Genomic DNA, 25,069 nt, shown 5'->3' with positions numbered 1-25,069 from the left:
GGTGAGGCACTGTTTGTTATCAGAATAGCTTACAAGGCTGAATGTGAGTTATGCCTGAGCAAGAAAGATAAGCCAGTAATCTGAGAAATTTTAAACTCTATGTGGCCCAAGGCCTTCATTTTTCCCCAGATGACATACTCCTGAGACTAGGTGGAATTACTGTTCAATGCTATAAAATCATCCATGATTAAACAATTGTATCAAGTGCAAAAGTCTGCCCCGACACTTTCTAACTCTTAAGACATTTATTCATTTGGCAGATATTACTTAAGAACCTACTATATGTAGACACTGAGCTCATGCTGAGGCTTGTGAGGTGAGAAGGAACTTCAGGTCCATCTTCCGAAAACATGACGCTTTAGGTAACTCTGACAAGGGGCCCCTAGGTCTGTCTTTGAAAGACTTATGATGGGAAAGTAACCACCTTGCAAGGCAGCCTGTTTCCATTTCAGAATGGGAATTGCTAGAAAGGTCTTTAAAATGAGAGACTGTAATTTGAAAAGACACCTGCACCCCAATGTTCACAGCAGAACTATTTACAATAGCCAAGACATGAAAACAGCCTAACTGTCCAACGACAGATGACTGGATAAAGAAGCTGTGATACACACACACACACACACACACACACACACACACACACACACACACACACAATGGAATACTACTCAGCCATAAAAAAGAATGAAATAATGTCATTTGTAGCAACATGGATGGGCCTGGAGATCGCCATTCTAAGTAAAGTAAGCCAGAAAGAGAAAGAAAAATACCATATGGTATCATTTATATATGGCATCTTAAAAAAAGACACAAATGAGCTTATTTACAAAATAGAAACAGACTCACAGACATAAAGAACAAACTTATGGTTACCAGGGGGAAAGGGCAGGAAGGGATAAATTGGGAGCTCGGGATTTGCATATACTACTGTACATAAAATAGATAAATGACAAGTTTATACTGTATAACACAGGGAACTATATTCAGTATCTTATAGTAACCTATAATGAAAAGGAATATATGTATGTATATGTATAACTGAAACATTATACTGTACACCAGAAATTGACACATTACAAACTGACTATACTTCAACAAAAAATAAGTAAGTAAATATAACTAAAGACTCAAATTTGCCTCCCTGTAACTTTTTGCCATATGACAAACTCCATCCCTGGAGCCACCCAAACCAAGTCTAAGCTCTTTCCATGTTGACAATCTTCTAATACTTGAAGATGACTCACAGGACTCCCCTAAGTCCTCTCCACTCTGATCCAGACATTTCTGACACCCTCAGCCTTTCTCCATGACTTCTCTCATGCACTTCTCTTCCTGGTCAGCCTCTTCGATCCATCCCAACCTCTATGCACCTCTTTTAAAACACGATGTCCAAAATCAAACACATATTGCCGGGCTGGTTCTATTGGCTTGTATACAGAGGAGACTATGATGTTTTGTGTTCTGGATTTTTGAACTAACATGCCTTAAAATTTCATTAGAATTTTTTCAACTGATCTCACTTTATGCACACTGAGTTATGGTGAACTAAAATCTCTAGATCATTTCTTTATAAATCACTATTAAGTCAGGTGTCCCCTTCTTAAACATTCACAGTTGATTTTTTAATATTGATGTAAAAGACCTTTCATATATTCCTATTATACCAGCCAAATGAAAAAAATTAATCTTTAGTGTGCTCTCCCAAAGTATTAAATATTTCTTCCAGCTTTGGATCATCAAAAAATTTCAAACACATGACCTTTTTATAGTCTTCCAAAGCTACATAAAACTAATACATTAAAATAGACAGAACTAAAGACTCCCCCAAAAATTTAATTAAAGAAATAAAACTATGGCAAACTACTAGAGACATCTACACAGATTAATGTTAATACCTTTTACAGGTGTTTATATAAAACATATTAAAAATATGTTTTATCTAACCATTTATAACTCTACCTAACTATACTCCCATGACGCTTAATTCTATCTTATCCACAAAGATAGCATGAGACATTTGGGGTGACAGGTCTTACATTCAGAATCAACACACCCAGAGAATTTCCATCCTCTAATATTTTCAAACGAAGGTTAGCCCGTGTGACTTGTTTCAAATGAAACTGCACTGACTCCTAATAATCACTAATACCCATTTAAAGAAAATACTGTCGTCTGTTAAATGGCCATTTTTTAACATTTACCAGGAATCACCACATCCAGCCCTGTACAACAAGTTATGAGAGAGAGAGGTATCAAGAGCAGAGTTCCCAGCTTAGTTGGTCTGATGCACGGTATTGTGCTGAAAACTAAGTTGACGGTGACTATTTTGCAGTGATTTCTCTACCCAAGAGCTGGGTTGGGAAGGAAGGCTGTTGAGAGCTGTCGATTTCAACATGTTTTTCTAAAAAAGGGACTTGGAAAAAAGAAAAAAGCAGTTGACCAAAAGGGTCACATATTCCCAATTCTGTTTTATATTTTCCTTCTAAGTTGAAACGAAGATAGAGGGTAAGCCTGTATCTGATTGCTAAAAGAACAGACATAGCATCTGCTGGGATATTCAAAACCACGGCAGGGATTATAAAGAAACTCTCCTACAAAACTGAATTCCACGTAGGTGAAGAGTCAGTTGTGTGGGATAAAGTGATAAGGCCAAATGAGAACTGTGACAGTTTTGCTTAAATTGACGTATAGCAATGATAGTGTTTGTTCTACTGGCTCTGTTGTGACTTAGTCACAGATGATGCAAATCCTCACAGCTGACTGGGAACAAGGAACAAGGGCTCCCCCTTCTGGAGAATTTCTGCACCCATTTACCTTTCTTTGTTTTTCAATCGAAAGGAAAAGCACTGTTTCTGTTTCCACTGAAGTACCCAAGAATACAAGCATCAGTAAGACCTTACATCAGGCATGTTAATATTCAGTCATTTCATTGAGCCAGCCTTTTGGCTTACAGTCAAACTGTAGTACAACTCATTCTATAATACAACACAGAAGATCTTCACCACTAACTTCTTAGCACTATTTTCCCACCAAGGACTACTAGAAATATCCCAATTCAGAAGAAAGGAAGAGGAGGAAGAGAATCAGGAGGAGGAGAAGAGGGAAAGCAAAGAGAAAGGCAGGAGCAAGTCAAGGGAATCTATATAGCATCTTTAGTCCTGATAGAAGTCAAGCTGGAAGTCACGGCTTTAGTTTGTTTGTGAAGTGGACCAGTTAACTGACCCCACAATGAGGTAGGTGTAACCATACAGTCATTAAGCAATCTTGGACCAGTAGGTAGGAAAGAGACAGTCCCCAGAGAAGCATCAGAGGACCACCTGCTCCCTATAAGAAGCAGGGACTATGAGGCTGGGTTACAGAAGTCAGCACAGACCAAAGCTAGAGAGAGGTTTCTTGGAATCTATACTAAGGATTTTAGTCTTTATTGCAAGGTCTTAAGTAATCCTGATGAGACTCTAATATTAAAAGATTGCCCTAGCTGGGGGATAGGGGAACAAAGATGGAGATAACAGAGAAAAGATGTGAGAAGACCAATGAGGAGGTCTTTCAATATGTCCAGGTGAGAGATGATAGGTGGCTTGTACCAGGATGGTGGCAGAGGGGGAGGCAATGACTAATAATAATAATAGCTGATATTTTACTGAGTCCTTACTATGTGTACTGTTCTAAGAGCTTTACATTTTGTAGCTCATTTTATCCTCACAACATCCACATGAAATAGGTACTGTTATCCCCATTCTATAGAAGGGAAATCCAAGGTACAGAGCAATCAAATAGTTTATACAAGACTGCACAGCTTGTAAGTGGTGGGACCAGGATCAGAATCGTGGCACTGCTTCCAGAGCCCATTTTGGTCACCACTGTGCTCCCCCAATTCACTGCAGAGCAGATATCTCTTCTGCTTTCAGAGCTATCAGCCCTTGCTTTCTCCTGGACTCTGTATTTCTAGCCTGCTGCCACTTCCTTACCAAGGAAAACACTGTATGTCTACCCTTTCCTCTGGAATCAACCCCCTCAGTAGGAGCCCCAGCTATGTCTTGCCTGAGGTCTGATCACAGCTTCCTTGTTCTTCCTTTCAATCCTCCTCACAGTTCAGTGTAGGCAAGCAGTGTAGCTAACCACTCCCTTAATTCAGCTTTCCAACAGAAGCAGCAAAAGTCCTTTATATTTTCAACACTGACTACTTGCTATGAGGGGAAAAATAAGCAAGAAATGATTAAATTCTTCAAGATGGGCCATCAAATAAAATATTAATAAAATGAGAAGCATTGTTTTTTAATAATGAAATTTTATTGTATAATCGCATTGCTTGAGAAAACAAAGCAAATATAAAGTCCCAATCACTGATAAACAAGTCAACAGGGCATCTCATCTGAGGAGTTTGCCTCATTTTGTCCACTGGCAAAATGGAGCTAATACTATTTCTCATCTATACGTTTATACAACTATTGTGGAGCTAAGGCATAGACATGGAAGCAGTTATGCCAAATTGAAAAATATTATGCAAATATAAGATTCTTGCAAGAACCCCCAAACAATCCAAATGGATTTAGGAAATCCAGTACCCTACAGGAAGGTAAGCTGGGTATGCCGGAGTAACAGATGAACCTTCGTGGCTTAATGTAGTTGAGAGTTTATTTTTCGCTTATCCTGCTTGTTCAGCATGAGCCAGCAGGGAGACTGCTCATCAGAGTTACTCGCAGGGGACCAGCCACCATTTCAAACACTTCCAGTTACAGTATTAGAGGGAAAAGAGAAAGTCCCAAAGAGTCTCACCCCAACAGCTTAATGCTTCAACCCAAATGCTCACAACTCATTGACCAGAAGGGCAGAAAGCCAGAAACACTAACAGACATCTCTAATGGCTATCACAAGCAGAAATGAAAACTATTTGAAGAGTGAATTGTAACATACAAAAGTTACAAAACTAAGTATCAAAAGCCAACCTCAGTGCTCACAGCCCAGTCCTGTTTTAATGCCAGGTATAACCGACATTCAGCTTATTTCCCCCTTCCCCTCTGCTAACAGTGCCCCAAACTTCTTAGTCCTGTGATCTGGATGGACTCAACTCCCGTCTATGACTCCAGGGTCAGATTCAGATTAGCTTAAACCAACTACGTGGCCCATCTTCCTAATTACAATTTTGAATTCAGGTACTAGCTTGTGACCTATGTCATGGGATTAAGGTCTTACTAATATTCACTGTATCAATTCTGGAAATTTGCTGGAGATGTAGGCTTCATCTCTTTAACTGGATTCCAACTTGGAAGCAAACAGCCCCAAGGGTCACTGACAGCATGTTGGGACCATGAGTGGAGGAAGCTGCCAAGCAAAAATTCTACACAGAAGCTGCAGGGCCAAGAAATGCAGAGAAAGAAACTAGACCAAGCCTCTCCTGAGGCTAGTCCTACCTCTGGATTTTTCAGCTGTATGCTCTGTCAATTCACTGTACTGTCTAAGTCAATTTGACTTGATTTTTCTTTCACACCCAACCAAACAAACCCAAGGTAAGAACGTTAAAAATATATTCAAGATCAGTTTACATTTTTATATAATAGTTTATTTTTATCTCTATATTTGTCTTAAAGAGTGAGTCATGGCAGGCTAAGGCTAAATGCATTCAGTGGTTGTCTGGGGACACTGCCTGCATCTGTGAATCCCACAGGCCAAACCTCAGGAGCTTTCGCAATGAGTACCACGGTTTCAGTACTATCAAAAGATCTTCCCACATTTGATGAAACGTTTTTATGTTATGACAGCTATAAAAAGTAACTATCAAGATCCTGAGGGGCTAGAAAGCTTATTTTCCTTACCAGAAGAAGAGGCAGATATCGTATTGTTATAGTACAATCTGGATTCCAGAGAGAGAAATAGCCTTGACTCTTCAGGGAGAAATTATCTCTAAACCATAAAATGAAAACCAAAAAGACTGCGTCTGCAGACTACTTGCATTAAGAAGGAAGTGGCCTAAAGGCATTTGCACCATGCAGGAAATATGTAAAACGCCCATGTTTATGCAAAGATTCCAAAAGAATGCATGTATGGGTCAAATGGGCTTGGAGAGTGGGTGTCTGGTGCCTCATTGGTACCAGGCAGAACCACAACTCCTCAGTATTAGCCAAATGTTGCCCACTGAGGAGTCCAAAGCATTCAGGTTTGGGAGAAATGAAGAGGTAATAATGCTCCTCTCTGAACACTACTGAGGGAGGGTCAACCCACAAAGAGGTTTTACAGAGAGCTGTCGATACTGGCTACAATCATCACCACCATCATCATTCTCCTGGGCTTCCTGCCATGAACCAAAATTTATGGGGAGGGAAAAAGCAGAGGGTACATTTCCCCCAGTGTTCATCCATTCATTTAACTAAGGGTCTACCATGTGTCCGGCACTATGTCATTGAGCCAGGACTACAGATGTGAATAAACAAAGTCCCTACCCTCCTAGAACAAGTCTGAGCTTTAGTTGTGGGGAGAGAGGCACAAATAACAGACAATGAAACTAGAAACTGATGGCACAGTTTAAGTAAGTGATCAGTGCCATGAAAAAAAAAAAAAACAGTGATCAATAGAGCAAGAGCACCTTGCCTGACAAGACTCCCTTGAGAAGCCTGCTTGTTTGAATTTGCGGGTTAATGCAACCTCAAGATTACCCTGTCTGATGAGACCGTGGGGGCATCTGCCCCCAAGGGATGCCCAAAATTGTCCTTCGGGCTATCAGGAAAAAAATAAGAACTTCCACGTATATTTTAACAAAAAAAATGTTAAAGTTAAGATTACCAATGTTTAGTGCACACTGTCTTTTTATGTGTGTATATATATGCATACACATATATACATATATTCATATACACACATACATTTACAGAAATACATACATATAAAGTAGATACAAATATATTGGGAAGATTTTCTTTTTACAAATAAGGAACATTCTCAAAAACTTTGAAGACTGCCAGACTAAACATTGTTATGGTCAAAGGAAATAAGTATGACCTGTGTGTCACCAAGACTTGGACCCAGAGTGGAAAATGTCCGACTTTGTGTGTAATGGTGTCTGTGTCACAGCTAACACATATAGTCTCCTTGCATACGTCGAGCACTGTGCTGAACACACACATCACCTCCAGTCATCTTCAGAAAATTCTAGTGAGCTGTTACCATTTACAGACAAGGAAACTGAGGCTTAGAGCAGTTGCTACAGTTGCCCCTAAAAGCTATGTTTTGTAGAGTCATGGCTTCTCCCAAATGGTACATATTTCCTGGGAACTCAGTCAGAAACAAGGAGTCCCTAGACGCCCTCTTGATCAATGAACTCACTGATCTTTATAGAACATTCTTCCTCTGATGAAGAGAGCCCCCCTGAACTGGAGCTCAGTGGAGGGTGCACACTAATTCAGTGAGTTGGAGTAGTGGCTCTCAGTCCTTCCAACCTAGGGAGAGCATCACAGGGCTTGTCTAGGGAGCTTAATTTCCCATCCGGACATCAGAAACACAGACAGTGGCTCAGCAAGCTTTGAGAAAGGTCTCAGTCTCCCCCACAAAGCAAATTTGCCTGATAGTGTCATAAACCTTCTTGTTTTCCATTCTCAAGCCTTGGTTTAGTGTTCCAGCATCTGCAAGACTGTTGTAGAGAGAGTAAGCAGCCTAGGAATAGTATTTTATCTACAAAGAAGTAATACTGGACAATTATCAGGGGAACAAATTAAATCTCCCCCTGAGATTAATTTAATCACACTAATCTTTTTTTCTCCAGGGTGTTTAGATGCATACAACATATCAAGACTTTGAAATTATTCCAGATAAAATGTTAATGTTTCTTTTGTGACACCTGAAAAAAAAGGACTAAAAATATTCTTAAAATGATAGAGAGACAGGAATCGAATAAATGCCTTCTCCAGAGAAATGATGTAAAACAAAAGGCAGGCATAGAAAAGAAAAAAGATAAGAAATCAAAGGTTGCATTTGGGTGGGACTTTCACAGGGCATTCCTAGTGACTAGTCTCCTATCTCTGCTTTGCCAGAGCTCTCCTTGAAGATCTGCCTTCTGCTGGGAAGCAGGCCCTCAGCTTTGGCTCACTGGCCCATGTCAGTCTAAGGCTTTAAGAGGCTTTGGACAACCAGAGTGGGCATTTCTTTGAGTTGATGTGGGGGTGGCTTGCTAAACTACAAAGGCACCTTTGGATAACTTAGTGCACACAAACTGTTTTGTTTATTAGAACAAAAAATTAGACCATGTTGTGCAGTCTGGGAATGAGGCCAAATTTCAGGCAAGACCTCAGCATTTATGAGAATAACAAAAGCACAGTGGAAAAGTCCAGTTAATGAGGAAAGGCACCCATAAAGAATTTCCCAAAGGGCCAAGGGGTTATAATAACACACCACAAATAATCTAATCCTTCCTAGGACTCTACCTCTTACTCTAGGGTTCTACACAAGTAATACTACCTCTGGGTAACTATGCAATTTCCTCCCAAGCCCCTGGGGATCAGATGAGACGGGTGTGTAGCTATGAGTTCCCACCCTCTGCAGGATGCTGGGGCAACTGGGATGCCCCTGGTCAACTCGTGGAGGTGTCCTACAACATTCCTAGGCTTTCCTGGTCTCTGGCCCATCCTCACTCAGGGTTAGGGGATAGATCTAAATTTAGACAAACCCACACTACCTGGCTTTGTGATTTCTGTTTGTTGAGTGGTTTTTATTTGACATGAATGGTGCTGAGAGGGAAGAACAGACAACAGGTTGGGAAAGACTGGAGGAAAACTTTCTACACTGAGTGGGGAAAGAGAGGACATATTCTGTCATTAAAACATAATACCAATAATTTATAAGTAAAGGGAAGTGTTGATCTTTTATTTTTTGTGGTCACATCACACGCAAAGGCTTTAATGAATTTTCATCAAATTTGCAAGTTTTGCTTAGGATGGTCCAAGTTAAAATAAGACTAGCCTAAATTTGCTTCAAGGAACTGGCAGAGGGTTCCATAATAACATACATAAAAGTAGGCAGCTGTCTGCTGTAGGAGCTGACAAGGAGACTCAGTAAGAAGCTCAAATGAGTGCTGAGCAGAGCAAGAGTTGCCAGGACGTGACCAGGGAAGATGCACAGTGGTTTCAAATGGGAGTCTCCAATCAAAACTCCCTGGGACAGATACGCTAAGTTGCTGAACTGATTTGCAACTGAGCTGCTTCTCACAGGAGCAATTCCAAGCACGAGGCCCAGGGCAAGTTACAGTGGCATTTATTTATTTAGTAGTAAAGGATCCACCCGCACATCACTGGGGAGGCCAGCTAGGAACTGTACAACGGGGTACAAAGCTGCTTTGGAACAAAGCAGAGCAGACCCTTTCCTGTTTCCTGAATAAATGAATGGACAAATGAATAAGGGGCTCCTAGATGCAGTGCCCGCACCTTCCCCACCATCTCATCCCACCTCCACCAAATTTCTCTTCCCCGGTGCATTCCCCTTCCACATTCCTCCTCCTGATGCACTCCACCGGGGTAAGGGTTCAGAAATCAAGTTTACCCACACCCCTATGCAAGTGTGCTGGTTTGGGGAGGAAGAAGTCAAAGGGGTTGGTGGTTTTGGCAGAGTAGAATCAGGAGGCATTTCATGAGAGTGGAAGACTGTGTTCTGTGTCCCTCCCACTGAGGGTCACCAGTGGCACCAGAAACAGGACAAGGGACTTGAAGCGGGTAGAGGCGGCAAAACCTAAGAATCTGACTATGGCATGCACCCTGAAGGATTTTTGGGGAACAGGTTTTCCCAGAATGGTTCTTGTTTATATTCAAACAACAAAGGCTATCAATCCCATTTCAGATACTCTCTTCCCCTAATAATTCTTTCCAGTGAGATGATTTGCTTACACACTCAGTAAGGAAAGTCACATCCAGAAAGACTGAAAACACTAGCATAGGCCCCGCACCCCCGAAGCTTCTAGGAAAATTTCTGGTTCTAGACCTTAAGAAAAGCCCCCAGTGGACTGTGGCTTAGCTCCCTGAAGGCAGGTATGAACGAATCTCGCCCTCCTCTAGGTACTCACCCCTGCACCCGGCGCACAGCAATTCCTCGGTAATTCTTGTTCCGAGTAATGTAATTTGTAATAATGCTTTTAAATGTTTAATAATAGTTGTGGTGGTTAAATAAACGCATGAATAAATGGACAAATAAGAAGCTGACTGTTGCAATGATTCAGAGAATCCCTCTACCAAAAAATGTGCACATCTATTAGGCTGGCACTAGGCTAGGCACGGGGTAGGGGTGGAGGGGGGACAGATGCAGCATATAATGTCAAACACTGTCCTCCGTCCTCTGTTACAGCTCAAGTACCCAAGGGAAGATAACATGAATTTCTAACATTTCAATGTGAGGAAAGACCTTGGAAACAGGAAAACACCAGGCAACTAGGCAGACGTGGGACGTGAGACGTGGGGAAGGAAGCCTGAAAGCAGGCGGTGCAGCAGAGTCGGACGCCCATACCTGGTTCGGCTGAAAGCATTTCACTTCCCACTGGCGTGCAGCTGAGGAAGGGGCTTATCACAGCCTACAGTGCTAACAGCCTCTACTCCACGAATTCAAACTGCACTCTGCATTTGAGACTAAGCCACACATTTCCCTGAAAATGCCATTAAAATATGCCAAGGTTCTGTTGCAAAACTGCAACATAAAATACTTTGAACATGTGCCTTCTTACTCATGACAGACACACAACTATTTTGACAGGAACTATTGTAAAGAAGGAGGAGGAGATAGGGAACAAGAAAGGGAGGGAGGAAGGCAGACATGCCATGAAGAAAGGAATTACATATGGAAGATAAATCAAACCTCAAATATCAGATGCAAAGATTAAGAAGAAAGAGCCTCCTTGCAAACCTTGGTTCAGGAAAGCTGCAAGAGATGCTTGAAGACATTTTCCCCCTAAAATCTAAGTCATATTCACCATAAAGAAAGAACAATCCAGTTAGTGAGAACTTGGGGAAGTGCTAACTGTTCCAGGGGATAACTGAGTATTAGCAAAAAGGGAGGGCTTGGAGTTCCAACTCTGAAAGGTGACTCCACACTTTACCAACTAAGTCACCTTGGAAAAAAATCTTAGTCCCTCCAGTCCTCAGTTTCCCCATCTGTAAAATGTGGGTAATAATATTTACCATGCAGAGCTGGGAAGATCAGATCAGATAATGCATATAAAGCACTAGCACTGTACTTGTTAATTAAATACTCTTTTCCCTCCTCACCTCTTTGCTTTTGGCAAAATCTTCCAGGCACCCCTAACTGAAATAAGAATAGAGGATCTGTCTAGTGCTTCTGAAACTCAAATATGTAAACTAATCATGTGGGGTTTTGTTCAGATGCAGATTCTGACTCAGTAGTTTTTGTGATGTGGCCTGAGATTCTGCATTTCTAACAAGCTCTAGGGGAGAACGTGATCTGATCAGAGGTCTGTGGATCACACTTCAAGAAGCTAAGTATGAAACAGTCGCTTAGAGTTTTGATAAATACAAATTTTCGCGATATAAGAAAGGGTGCAAGGATTTTTTTCAAAAGCCTGTGTAAACACTTTAGTTAAATTAGTAAAAATCCAAAAAAGTCCCACGTGTCCACTATAGATTATGAACTTTGGGAGATACTTGATTTCACTAGAAGACCATGGGGCTGAGTCAACATCAGAGCTGAAACACTGAAATGCCCTACACCAGGGCTTAGACTATAAAAAGAAGCTGTCCTTTTGCCTCAGCTGAAGACATTTTTCTAGCTTTCACTTTCCACCCCTAGAAAAATACATTGGATAACCACAAAAATCAGAGATTCTTCACATATCTGTAATTTAAGCTCTGGAAAATAAAAAGATCAGTTCAAGCATAAAGTTAGAAAACAAAAGACCCTGGAAGTAATTGCACAGGTATCTGGAGGCAAGGGGAGCATAGCGAGATTAAGGGAAGGAATGAGGGGCCAGGAGAACCCTTTTCTCAAAAGAAGAAAATACGAAATGCCAAATCCTGATCATTTACACAAGAAACAGCATATTGGCCCTGAATGGTTTCAGAAATTTATTTACAATTATGTGCTCATAAAGCACAAATTCAGAATTATTCCTAATGTCAAAATATTTTAAGTATTTATTTTTAATGATCATATATATGAAACTCACATTTGAATTAAACAAAAAAATTCAACTGCCTTTCATACTCAAAACATTCAGTTACAGAATATCCCAGAACTTTTGAATGAGCACATCGTTTTCTTCAGTCAGTTTAGGTTTAGACGGCTTTGAAGGTGACTGGTACTTGGCTTTTTGAGTAGCCAGTAGTTCCTCAAATTCAGACAGGGATTCAAAGTGCAATGCAAACTGACAGGCTTTCAAATCAAGTTAGACCATTTTTATACTATTATCAATGCAGCATGGTATTTTACCATTCTTTCATTTTTTTTTCAAAAGACATTTATTACCAATATGAACAAAGTATAAAAAAGAATTCACCTCTTCTTAAAAAATTACACTCCTCGCCCAGATATAGTGAAAATGTTCATTATAAATCTAACACCATTCATTTTTATACTTAATACTTCGATGTCTGACACTGTTATTTCATTTCTGCATATAAAATAACCTCAAAACCTCAAGGGGATAGCAAATTCCTGAGGGGCTAAGACCTTACCTTATACTTTTTTAAGTCTCTAAAGCATTTAACAAAGTGATAAACACTAATTACTCAATACAAGGCTGATAAACCCGGTTTTTTAAATGCAAAATAATACATGCTGGGGGGAAGCAATTCCATTTATCAGAACAACATGAGCTCAAACAATTGTTAGTAATTCACAACACAAATAAGTAATTTCTAGTACGTAACTTAGAGAAGTACATTTGCCAAAGACAGCCTATAGCATAAATATTAAACTTTCACATTTTTTAGCATGTTTTTATGCAGTTTATTCATTTTTCCATATCAGAGAGCAAGGGAGAAGAAAAAAATCAAACATTCCTTTAGCTTATTTTTTCACCTAGAAAAGGCTGAACAATGCTTTCTCTGCAGAACATTATGAAGTTCAGCCCATTTGAGCTTCTAACCTCAAAAATGTCTTTGAGCAAGGGCGTTTTTGCGGCATTTGGCCTACAAGAGTGTTTAAAATATTGCAGGATGGGACTACGTGGTCTGCAAGAATCATAGAAACATGACTTGGAGAGAAGCTTCAAAGTTCAATTATTCATCCCTTCCTTCTGCTTTCATATAGATGTCATCTAAACCAGCAGTATCATAGATTTAATGTCTTTAAAAGGCTTTCTACTTCTTAATATAGACAGCAATAATACAGCATAATTAAACAAAAACTGGCTTGGCAGGCAGGACAGATCATTACAAAGATTGTAAACCAGTTACGGCCACAAAATACAATGATTAATGGCCCAATGGCTACCCGTTGGGAGGTACCTAGAGATAAGGCATATGGCTCTGTCCTCAACTCTGTTGTGCTCAGTCTTTTAATTAATAACTTGTATCAGTGATTCTTAACCTGGTTGTTCGTTAGAATCACATGGGGAGATTTTTTTTTTAAGACCAATGCCTGGACTCCACCCCCAGAGCCTCTGATTCGATTGGCCCACTGAATTAGCTATCAGTGGAGATGCAGAAGACATGCTCAGGAAGTCCACATGTGACACAGAAGTGAAAGGGATAGTTTAATGACAGAGTAAGTGCCTGTTCTATGACAGGCAAGAATCACAGATAAATGCGGCAGTCCTGGTTATCAACAATGAAAATGAGATTCACAGGAGTCAACAATCACCAAAAAGCTAGTGCAATATTGACCGTATGAATAATTCTTCTACTCCAAAATGAACATATGTACATATATGCATGACTGGGACACTGTGCTGTACACCAGAAACTGACACATTGTAACTGACTGTACTTCAATTTAAAAAATAAAATTTAAAAAATAAAATAATTCTTCCACTCCAAGCTGGTCACAAAACTTGCAGAATACTGCTTGAGTCTGGAGCAACCCACTTTGAGAAACAACAGCAGAGCTGGCGCTCTTTAAAAAGAACAGGGACTGGAGATGACTGTTCTGGAGACTCGTCTGCTCAGCTGAACCAAGTATTAGAAGGGATGTCACGTGAGACAGGAGACACGTTTACTCTACTTTGGCCTCAGAAGGAAGCTAACCCAATGATAATAAAGCAAGAGAAGATCGATTTGGTTCAACTGATGGAAAAACTGTCTAATAATCAAAACTATGCAAAGACAGAAAAGGCCCCTTTCAGCAGTGGCGAGTTTCCCTCCTCTAGAGGGGTCTGAGCACGCACTGGATATGTCATCAGTGAAAATTCCAGAGAGAAGTGGATGGAAACGCTTTAAAGGATAACTCTACACTGAGATTCCATGATGAACTTAAGCTAACTTCCTTACTGTATCAGTCAGGTTTTCCCATTTGTATAAAACAACCCATCTTCCCTGCACTTTTGGACTATTGGTGCAGAATGATGTCACCACCTGCAACTTAACCTGGACTGCACCAGGACAGCAATAGCTAAAATAATGTGACCTTGACTCACAGCAAACTTTACAACCAAGGGGTGCACATGAAACCCAGAACACACAACTAGGGCTGCTAGAGATGTCAAGACCAGGGTACCAGCAGGTAGAGATTTTGATTACCAATCTAAATATAAGAATCTGCAGTTCTCTACTTAATTCTTAAAAAAATAGTCTCTCACATTCAAGTCAGAACACTCTTACAAAGACATACAAACACACTCTTACAACTACAACCTTTCCTATATGCACATAATCATGCAACACACAAACATGTCTATACACACACACACACATATATATGGCCCCTAATCAACTCCTAGGATCATTTTTAAATTATCTTCAGGTTTAACTTTAATGCTTAAATAGTTTACTCTTGTAAGAAACTGCATATAGAAAGATATAAAATTCAATAGTAATCTGAGTACTGATTTTATAACAGTGGACATGAATTTGAGATTACATTGTAAACACAAATGATTTGATTAATCTTTCAACTACAAAATGTAAAATATGATAGTTATCACCTTTTAATAATATGATTCACAGAAACAAGCTATTTGGTCCAGTAAAGAAAATTACAAACCAGGATTAAAAACCATCTTGAGAACGTTGGGGTTGGTGGTTTTTCCGTTAACCTCTCAACTGTTACAGAACTTGCCCAATGTCAAACACGTGATTGATTTATGGATTACTTTCACAAACCTTATTTGCCAGAGAAGGAAACTGCAGTTGTAGTTCTTGCTTCACACAGGAGGTTACTTTCCTTCCTGCTCCACCTTTCTTTTCTCAGTCTTACTTTAAATCTATCCTACCACAGCTAAGCTATACTACAGCTCCAAAATTTTAACATCAAAATTAGTTTACTTTAACTCTTTTAATTCCAATTACACATTGCTTGGAAACTCTTTAATTTTATATCATTGCAATGAAGAAAGTAAAAGTAAAATAAATAAATAAATAAATAAACAAACAAACAAACAAACCTAATTTATGTGGTTTGACTTGAAATTTACCTCACTAAGCAGATGGAATGGAACGGGTTTATGAGGATGCTGAAATTATCTCAAGCCCAGAACAGGTAAATAAAGACTTCAGAGTTAGAGCGTAACTGGATTGTTTAATTACCTTAATGTGCCATTTTAGAACATTGAGAAATAGGAATTCAGAGGCTAAAACAAAAGATTAAAACAGATCAACCAAATTGAAGAAACAAAAAAAATCAAGACAAATGTTTAGCCATTTAAATAAATCAGATGTCAAAAAGATAAAATATTTATACTTTTAAACTCTTCAATCCAGAATAAAAATAAATTTGAGAAACATTCAAAAATTATCTTTTCTGCTAAAGTAAATTATTTATAAAGGAAAAATAAAGACCTCTGTCATGTAGAACGTAGAATAATTTACACAGATATTAACAGCGCACAAAACAGAGGGCACTTCCAATGTTTGCTAAAAAGCCACTATTACTATGGTAACATCCCAATACAAAAACGCAACAACCAACAACCAGACACCTATAGCAAATGCAAGTTACTGGCACCTTCCACAACTAACTCCAACCTGTCACAGTTCTTGTCATCATCTGTACTTTTCAGCTGGTGCATAAATTGCTTTGGTTATCAGCCCTCTTGTTGAGAATCTACAGCATGCTGGCAGTGCAATTATGCTGCTCATGAAGAAACGAAAGAGAAACCTAGATTTTCCATCAGGCCAGGGATTAAAGCAGGGCTGTGATGTGTCCCAATATGTTGATACCACAAAAGTCTCCCAAAAAAAAATGTTTTAGAGTCTTACCTTTCCGTGGACTTTATATACTTGGATAGCCAAAATTTGAGAAGACTGATTCAAAGATCCTTCATTTCAGTAAGCCTGAAAGCTTTTATACTGTTTACCTCTTTTTATTGCAAATTATTAAGTGGGCTAGACCCCACTCCCTTTTTTTTGCATGTCTTTTTTTTTTAACATTTTTTATTGATTTATAATCATTTTACAATGTTGTGTCAAATTCCAGTGTTCAGCACAATTTTTCAGTCATTCATGGACATATACACACTCATTGTCACATTTTTTTCTCTGTGAGTTATCATAACATTTTGTGTATATTTCCCTGTGCTATATACAGTGTAATCTTGTTTATCTATTTTTTGCATGTCTTTTTTTACTGCCCTCTGACTTCCAAATCCTAACTTAAAAAAATAAAATAAAACAGCTTTCTTCAGGTCCTCCAGTTGCTTCCTTCTGATTTTTTAAATCACTTTTTTAACTATCTTGTTTATTTACTTATTAACATTTTTGGGGGGGAGGAGGTAATTAGGCTTATTTATTTACTGGAGGTACTGGGGATTGAACCCAGGACCTCACGCCTGCTAAGTATACACTCCCACTGAGCTTGTCCTGCTTCCTTCTGATTTAAAGATGGTTTACCTTAGTTCATAAGCTCATGAGCACCTAGCATCAGATACGGTTACACAACCCCTATTTCCTGAGGGACTCCCCCTGCTACCATCACACACACACACACACCCCCCCTACCTCCAGCCTTCATCCAACCTCTTCTCTTTTCTTCTGCTCCTTCTTGGACTCCCTCCCTCTCCTTCTCTAACTGTGGGGGAATTTCCATCCCCACTCCTTTCAGCCATCACTCCTTAACAAGTGCTATTTTTCCTCCCAGCTTTAGGTACCTCCTTCCAACTAATAACCCTGATCAACAATTCTAACCCCACCCAAGCTACATTCCATATTAACCTGGGCATTTCCATTTGGACATCACATCTATTTAATCTGGGGGGCTAACAAAATCCTATTTCCACTCTGTGACTACTCAGCTCCTAAGAGCCTATTACCTCATATTCAATTTTTTTTAAGCACTCTGGTCTCACCTATGTGGACCCTAATTGCCCATGACACACCTCCACCCTCAAATAGGTGGGACTTCTAATCCTGTCTTTCCTTTCTGGTGGTGGTGGTATCAATAAACAAGGCTAGAATCATTTCCCATTTCCTCAGGCAACACTTCCTCAAACACTCTGACTCACACTGAGCCTTCATCTCCCTAACACAGGCCACATCACAAAGTTAGAATTTAGCATTACCTTTTCATTATCATCTATTATCAAATTTGTTCTTCTGTGCTGGTCTTCCCTTCTTGAGTATATTATATACACTCCTTGAAAGTGGAAAGCAGAATTTGTACCCCCTTTTTAAATAACTGCCACCCAGGAAACAGGGCCTTCTAGCATGCAGTTTGGGGCCCACCTAAAAATACCCTGCCCATTCCAATTTCCTCATGTACTTTTACTCCTTTGAGTTTCACATTCTTTTTGCACATTACCTCAAAATCTCTTTGGAAAGTAAGTCAACAAATACACATGTTGCTAGGCATGGAGAAGGCATATTGTGAACAGTGAATTTTGAAAATCATTTTTATTTCTGTAAGAAGGGACAATGAATCATTGTTTCACCCACACACAGGAATAGACAGTTTTACTGCTATTCCAGACTGGCCTCAGAGAAACACAGACACATCATTACAATATAGGTCTAACGAGGTCCAGTGACTGTCCAGGCTCACACACCCAGAATGATGGTGGGCCATAACTTTTCACTCCACTCTCAACTACTTATTCTGAGTTCAGAGAAAAGAGAAGTGATTGTAGAAACATCCAAAACCCCATTTAAATGGGTGGGTGGGAAATGGAAGGAGTTCACATCGAAGGACGTCTTGGTGACGTCACTATAGCCCTGACTGCTGAGAATGAACTGTACTGTCGCACTGAATGAACACTCTTTGGAAAATCCAAATGGTCATTGTTCTACCAATTACAAAATTCCTAAGAGCAACAAAAGCTTCTATCCAATAACCAGAATATCAACAAGACATTTCAAGATTCTAGGAATAAATTAAGGTGTTGGAATTGCAATTTTTGGATGGAAGCCTTTCTTTATAAGCATGCAAAACTACTTGGTTAAATTTTCACTCACTTATACAAGCCTATGCACTTCCTGAACAGGATCAATAATTCAGATAAAAGTTATTAAATGTTCATCTTTACTGAGCTTTCTGAGTTTGAGGCAGGATAACATTTTCAGCACTCAAATAAGTTCATCTCCCTTTTCAAATTCTGTTAGAGTTCAAGACAGTTGAAGTAGGAGATAGTATGTCTGTATAATGTGAGAAAGAAAAAGAGTAGGAACCAGTGGGAACCAATGTTTTCCAACAACCTTTATTTTTAAGTAAAGTCAGAAAATACCTATAATTAATCTAACACTTTTTCTGACTTTTTTTTGACATCAACACATCTTAATACAACTCCAACTGTTTTCGCTACTTCTACCGTTCTCTTCAAACTCCTTTTAACAGAGATAAATAGTCTGGCCATTTGGCTGGTTCTCACATATTTCTAACATTTTTAAAACTAATACATTTTAATACAACAACTGTTCTCATTACTGCTATTATTCATTCCTGTTATTAACCAAGAAGACTTTGAACTCTTTTTCTAATGAGAGTAATAACTCTAGCACTTGGCTCTCTCCCTCCTCCAACCCACTGTTACACACATCTTGGCAGTCTGAAATCCCACTCGTAGTTTTCTGTTTTCCACCTTCCAGTTTTCACAATATCATGTCTCATTTGCCAATTAATTTCACTTAGAATCATTAACCTTGTCTTTTGTTTCTGTTCTAAACCCTTTATCTCTTAAAAGCACTTTTGACCATTTTTTAAGCCTGTGCTATATCCCATAAAGTGCTTTGAAGCTTAAGGGTTTGTTGACAAATTAGAGTTCTCTAGGTATTGAAATATCCTCCTTCAGTCTTCAAAGAGAAATGTTTGCTTAGCCAGGCTTAATGCCTGTGGGAATTAGACCATTTATCTGAGTTTTGTGTAAATTTTTCTCCCAAGTTCTTATCTACAAATGCTAAGGGTAAGATTTAAGGTCATTCTTAGCCTCACATTTGTAAAATTTTATACCTCCTTTATCTGCCTTTGTCTTTAGCATAGAAAAACTTTACCAGCAGGTATGTCAGGGAAGGAGAGTAGAATCAGGACTGTGTTTTGGGTTTTTTGTTGTTGTTATGCTGTTTGTTTTTCAAGATTAGTCAAAAGAGCAGCATGGTATCATGGGGAAAAAACAGACTTTGAATCTGGCCAATCTAAATCAGAATTCTACCTACTAGCTGTGTGACTTCAGACAAGGTACTAAAGGGATCCCCAGGTCATCTCTCTAGGTTTTGTAGAAGATTAGCAATATGTACAAAGCACCTGGAACCCAGCTGGACTCAAAGCTGTTAAGAATAGGAGTTATTCTCCATATTTTCTGCTCATTTCTACTGTGAACCTGAAATTGCTCTAAAAAATAAAGTATTAAAATTTAAAAAAAAAATAAAATTTAAAAGCACAAGAAAAAAAAAAAAAGAATGGGAGTTATTATCTAACTGTGTGACCTTGAGCAAGTCACTTAAGTGAGATCTCTGTGCATCAGTGCTCTCTGGGCTCATACATAAAAGTGAGATAACTAAAGTGCTCTCTTCATGGAGTTGTGAGATGAAATGAGTTTAATGCAGTAGAGTGTGTAGAACCCTGTGTTTCACATGGTAAGCACTAGATATGTGTAAGCTATTATTACCATCACTAACTTTTTTGTTATTATCACCACTGTTAACCATAAGTCTGCCAACATCAGAAAATTTCCTGAACTCTTCAGATATTTTGTACAGAGTAGCTAATCAACAAGTACCTCATCAAACTATTATCATTTCTATACGGCTCATTTGGCAGGGGCAGCGGTGGGGTGGTCTCTACTTCCACAATCATTTATACTGCTGGTCTATTTTTTTTTTTAGGCGTATTTGTTTCTCTGCTGTTGCATCATGTGCATAATGTATCAGCAACTTCCACACCTTCAGTAGCACAGATTTGCTCATTTTTTGCTGTGATATCTGCTGCAAAAAGTTTGTTTACAACTTTAGCCAATTTCTCAGTATCTTCCTAACATTATTTTCACCAATATCTTACTTTAATCAGTACTTTCTAGGGAATCTAAAATTTATTGTGCATCCTTGTCCACAGCCATCTAGGGTTGAGGGGAAAAATTGCATATAAAAGGTTTAGCATAGGGCCTGGTGCATAGTGAGCATCTAATATATATTAGCTAGTCCTACTATTATCAGATATTTATGTAAGTTATTTCATTTAATCTTTTGGTAGATAATCCTATGAGGAAAATTCCCCGTTTCACAGATGAGATTAACTGATGCTCAGAGAAATAAACAAATCGAGATCATAAGTTAGCAAATAAGAGAGGATTCAGACTATGATCTATCTTATCCCAAAATGCTCTTTCCACTACATGTGAAGAAGCTTCACCATTTCTCCTTTCACCTTTCTTATAATAATTTTTTGGTTTATTCCCACCTCCTTTTCAATCTTTGGGTAGGAATATTACTTCTTCCATTATTACGGGCATTCTTCCTAAGATCTGTTGGGATTTCTTCAAATCCATTTCCATTTGGGGCAATAGCCTTTAAAGATGGCAAGACTGAGCAAAAGACCCCCTGGGTTCTGCCTTTCTTAAAAGGATAGTCCATACAGGAAGTGCTTAAAAATCCTTAAAACTTAGATATAGATTCAAATCCCATCTACATAGGCTGGCTCATAGGGTCACTGTGTGTTACTCTACTTCAATCCTTACAATAACTATCTAAGTACTTTTATTATCCCCAGTTCTGTAGCTGAACACACAGGCTGAGAAGGGTCCCACAGCCCACTATATGGCCAGACATCTGTTGCAAGATCCCAAATCAGCACACCACCAGTCGAGTCTAGTGGGGATCCTTGCTCATTCTAGGAGGGCCTAGCTCATCCCCTCTGAGCCAAAGTAGGGGTCATTAGACCTGGGGCACTGCTGCCCCTCTCTGCTCTGCAGCTTCCCTCTCTCAGCTCTTGTCATTCTTGGTTTTGCCAGCTCTCAATGGGTTTTGTTTTTTCCTGAGTATTTTTTAACTCAGAGACTGAGCTGCCTTGTGTCATATGCTGCAGCTGCAGAATATTGTTCTACTGCCTTGTCGTTGTAAGAAAGCCCAACAGAAAACATAGCACCAGCCACACATCTGTGTGCTTTTGTTCAGTATCATGCAAGCTTGAAAGAAAACTGTCTCCATATCATTTTAAAAGAAAGATCTGAAGGAATCATGGCAAATTGCTAACATCTATTCAATCTGGGTGTTGGGCATATGGGTGTCATATTATTTGCTATACTTTTCTCTAAATTTGAAATAGTCCATAAATTAAGTAAAAATAAGAATAAATATAATAGACTGTATCATCTTACAAAAAGCAAATAGAATATAGCTTTCCTTATATGGTTACTACTCACAGAATGAAAATACTTGTACACTGGGAAACAAGTAAATACAGCCAAGTACTTAAATGCATAATTACTCCAAAGTAGATCACTTATTACTGTTTTTCCCCTCCAAGGTCTTGAAATACACACATGTCTACTTTTCTGATTAAGGGTTTCATGGTCAAGACTTTCAAGGTCACCCTCTACTTAAAGGACTGGCTTTAGAATGGCTAGAAATCCATTCTTGGCATGGGGCCAAGTGTGGTGAGAAGCAGAAGGACTAAATGACTAAATGTCAGGAGGCTGCACAGAGTGGCATTAATCACCATAGGGGATTATAGACTCCCCCTTCCCGCCACCTCCCAGCCCCAGGCTACAAAACATGTTCTTCAGCCTCCTGAGAGGGATTCCATCTCTCAAGGGCAAACTTACTTTAACCAAGCTTACAAGATTGACGAATAAAATCAGAGTGCCTATATATTAGTTTACATGAGAAATCTGTCATAGAGACAGTATGCTGACTCCCTGTAGGGAAACTGACATTGAACATCAAAATTATAATCACAAGTTTACATGATAGCACAGCATGAGAAAACAGGAGTTGTCAGCTACCTCTGTTGAATGTTTAATAGTATCAAGTTACCATAGTCCAATGCATGCATCCATTCCCACATGTGGAAAAGAACTACCAATACTAAAATACAATCCATTGGTCAAATTATTAAGAATAATCCATTGGCCAAAATTATCTCTCCTCTGGCTAGTTCCTGGATGGATACTACCACAGTTTGCCCCATGACATTCACATCTTATCACATCTCTCTCTATGCCTTAACGGCTGTCAAACTCTTCTTTGAATTGAGACTTTCATTAACGTGCTGGTACACTCAAATCACAGCAGCTCTTGTATGCCACATGTCACGTACAGAATCAATTTACCATTTGTCTTTCTTAGAACTTATAAAAGACTCCATGGAGCAACTCAGGTTGAGTCAAGGGAAGATGAGGAATATTTTTATGAGAGCCCATGATATAATTGACGAAGTTGTTCACCAATGCATCCCACATTTCTAAAACAGTAGACTTAGAGCCACTTAGTAGACTCTCAATAAATCTTTCTTATGTAAATAAAACTCATTTTAAAAAAAGGTAGTTCAGTACAAGCTTAAAGCTCACACATTTTAACTAATCCTCACACACTTTAACTCATCATTCTCACTGCTCACTTGGTAAATATAATCATTCAGTTCTGGGAATTTTCTCTTACATATACTTTTCCACATCGAACCTGAGTTAATTAGAGAAGATCTTCAAATGTCATTCATCACCCATCAGCTACTAACACCACTTCCATCACCAAGTACTACTATGGAGGCCTATTTTCATATTAGTCTTACATTATTCATTTGCTCAAATGGGCACCAAAATGAAATAAGCACTGATTCTTGACAAAGAAGATACTTCATCTTCTTCCTATACCAATATGAATACCAACCACTCTTAATGCATAACAGAAATGTATATAAACATTACTAAAATCTGTATTTATGCAACCATATGGCATCTTGCTATTAAAATGGGCCAACAAAGTTTCTACTGAAATCATAAAGTTATAAGAGGCACGACTCTCACACTGTCCTTAAGGTCGGACCTACCCCAACAAGAGTGTGCTATGTGTGTTTTACTCACTGCATACTGGAACTTTTCGTTATATTCACGGTCGTTGGCTTTCACTATTCGTTCCACTTCTAAAGAGAAAGAGAAATCAGGTATGACACTAAATTTTGAAAGAAACATATAACTCATTAAACGAACAACACATAGGTTACTTTGATTGTCATCAAGGTTCCAAGAATTCTTTCCTTTGAAATTTGAAGGGCATTGGTTTTTTCCCCCAGCCTAAATACTGGAATGTGTACTGGAAAGTCCCAAAATGGAAAGCTGAATTGTTTCTCATTGTCTTCCTGATGCCAGTCATAAAGCAAAACATTATGTGTCTCCCATTTGTATATCCTTTCAACTCCACAACACCCTTTCTCTTAACATCCAGTACTTCCCAAAGGAGAAGGAGCTGCTAAAAGTCACATGCCATCCTGGGAAGGATTTTTTTTTTTTTTTTTGCTACAAAGTCACAAGTTATAACACAGCCAAACAAAACTATACTGAAGTGGCCACCGAGGTCACTAACTTTACGGTCATGGAGCCAAAGGTGATATTTCTAAACAACACATGCACATTGAGAGGAACTGCACATCGTCAGGGGACTGAGATCTGCCTTTAGGTGAAAGTGACCAAAAAACAAACTCTCTTCTGAAAGCAAATGCAGAATTCTGGTTCAAGATAGCAACTGAACTCACCTCCTCCCTGGAACACATCGAATCCACAGTTATATCTGAAACAATTTCCTCCAAAAAAAAAAAATTACAAACTGGCTGAGTGACCCCTTCACATTGGACAAAGAGGGAAAGCATATCAAAGCAGACAGGAAAGGCTGAGACACCATCTCACTATAAACTCCACCCCCAGACAAAGCGGGAGGGAACTCAAAACCCAGAGCTTCAACCTGAGGAGCAAAGGGTACATATCTCACATCTGACACCCCAACTTTTAACATGGGCACCTGAGAGACCGCCTCCAATGCATCTGGCTTTGAAGACCCACAGGGCGTGTGTGGAACAGAAGAACGGCTCTTGAAGGGCTCCCACGCAGACTCACCCGCCGCAGGGCCCAGCACAGGAGCAGCCCTTCATAAAGCACCAGGAAAAGACTGATCTGCTAATTTTACAGTGATGGTCTGAGGGTCAAGGACCAGCTGGGATACTCTCTAGGGACGGTGCTGGTGGGTACCCTCTCCCTGCCCACCTCTGCCTTACTAATGCAGGTGGCTGCCATTTTTCCCCCTTTATTCTTTTTCCTCTTTTTAGTTCTTGTCTTTTTTTTCTTATTGTCTTTTTCCTGTCTTTTTTGTTTCTTTTTCCTTTTTCTTTTTTCAGAGGGTGCCATCTTTGCACCCCCCTCACCACACTCCAGAGTGCCAGGACTTCCCCAAGTGGGGCTTCTACACATATTTGGTACCTCAGTTTTTACATCTGATGACCTGGTTTTTACTGCTGCCACCCAGGGAATGCCCCTTGATCACCTGGCTCTGGAGGCCATGGACTTGTGTTCCTGGATTCCATGGGG

At 39.3% G+C, this 25,069-nt stretch overlaps 1 protein-coding gene across 1 annotated transcript in view; it reads right to left on the bottom strand.

Annotated features, from left to right (window-relative positions):
* The window catches only part of ATP8B4 (ATPase phospholipid transporting 8B4 (putative)), a 214,210-nt gene that overhangs the window by 160,616 nt on the left and 28,525 nt on the right, over positions 1 to 25,069 (bottom strand). Inside the window, exon 3 of the mRNA XM_015242742.3 lies at positions 23,576 to 23,634. Coding sequence (XP_015098228.2) covers positions 23,576 to 23,634 — 59 coding nt within the window. The remainder of the gene's footprint in view (positions 1 to 23,575; positions 23,635 to 25,069) is intronic.

The sequence above is a fragment of the Vicugna pacos genome, chromosome 6 (genome assembly GCF_048564905.1).
Source record: "Vicugna pacos chromosome 6, VicPac4, whole genome shotgun sequence".
Classification (NCBI taxonomy): domain Eukaryota; kingdom Metazoa; phylum Chordata; class Mammalia; order Artiodactyla; family Camelidae; genus Vicugna; species Vicugna pacos.
This window is presented reverse-complemented; position numbering and strand designations above follow the sequence as displayed.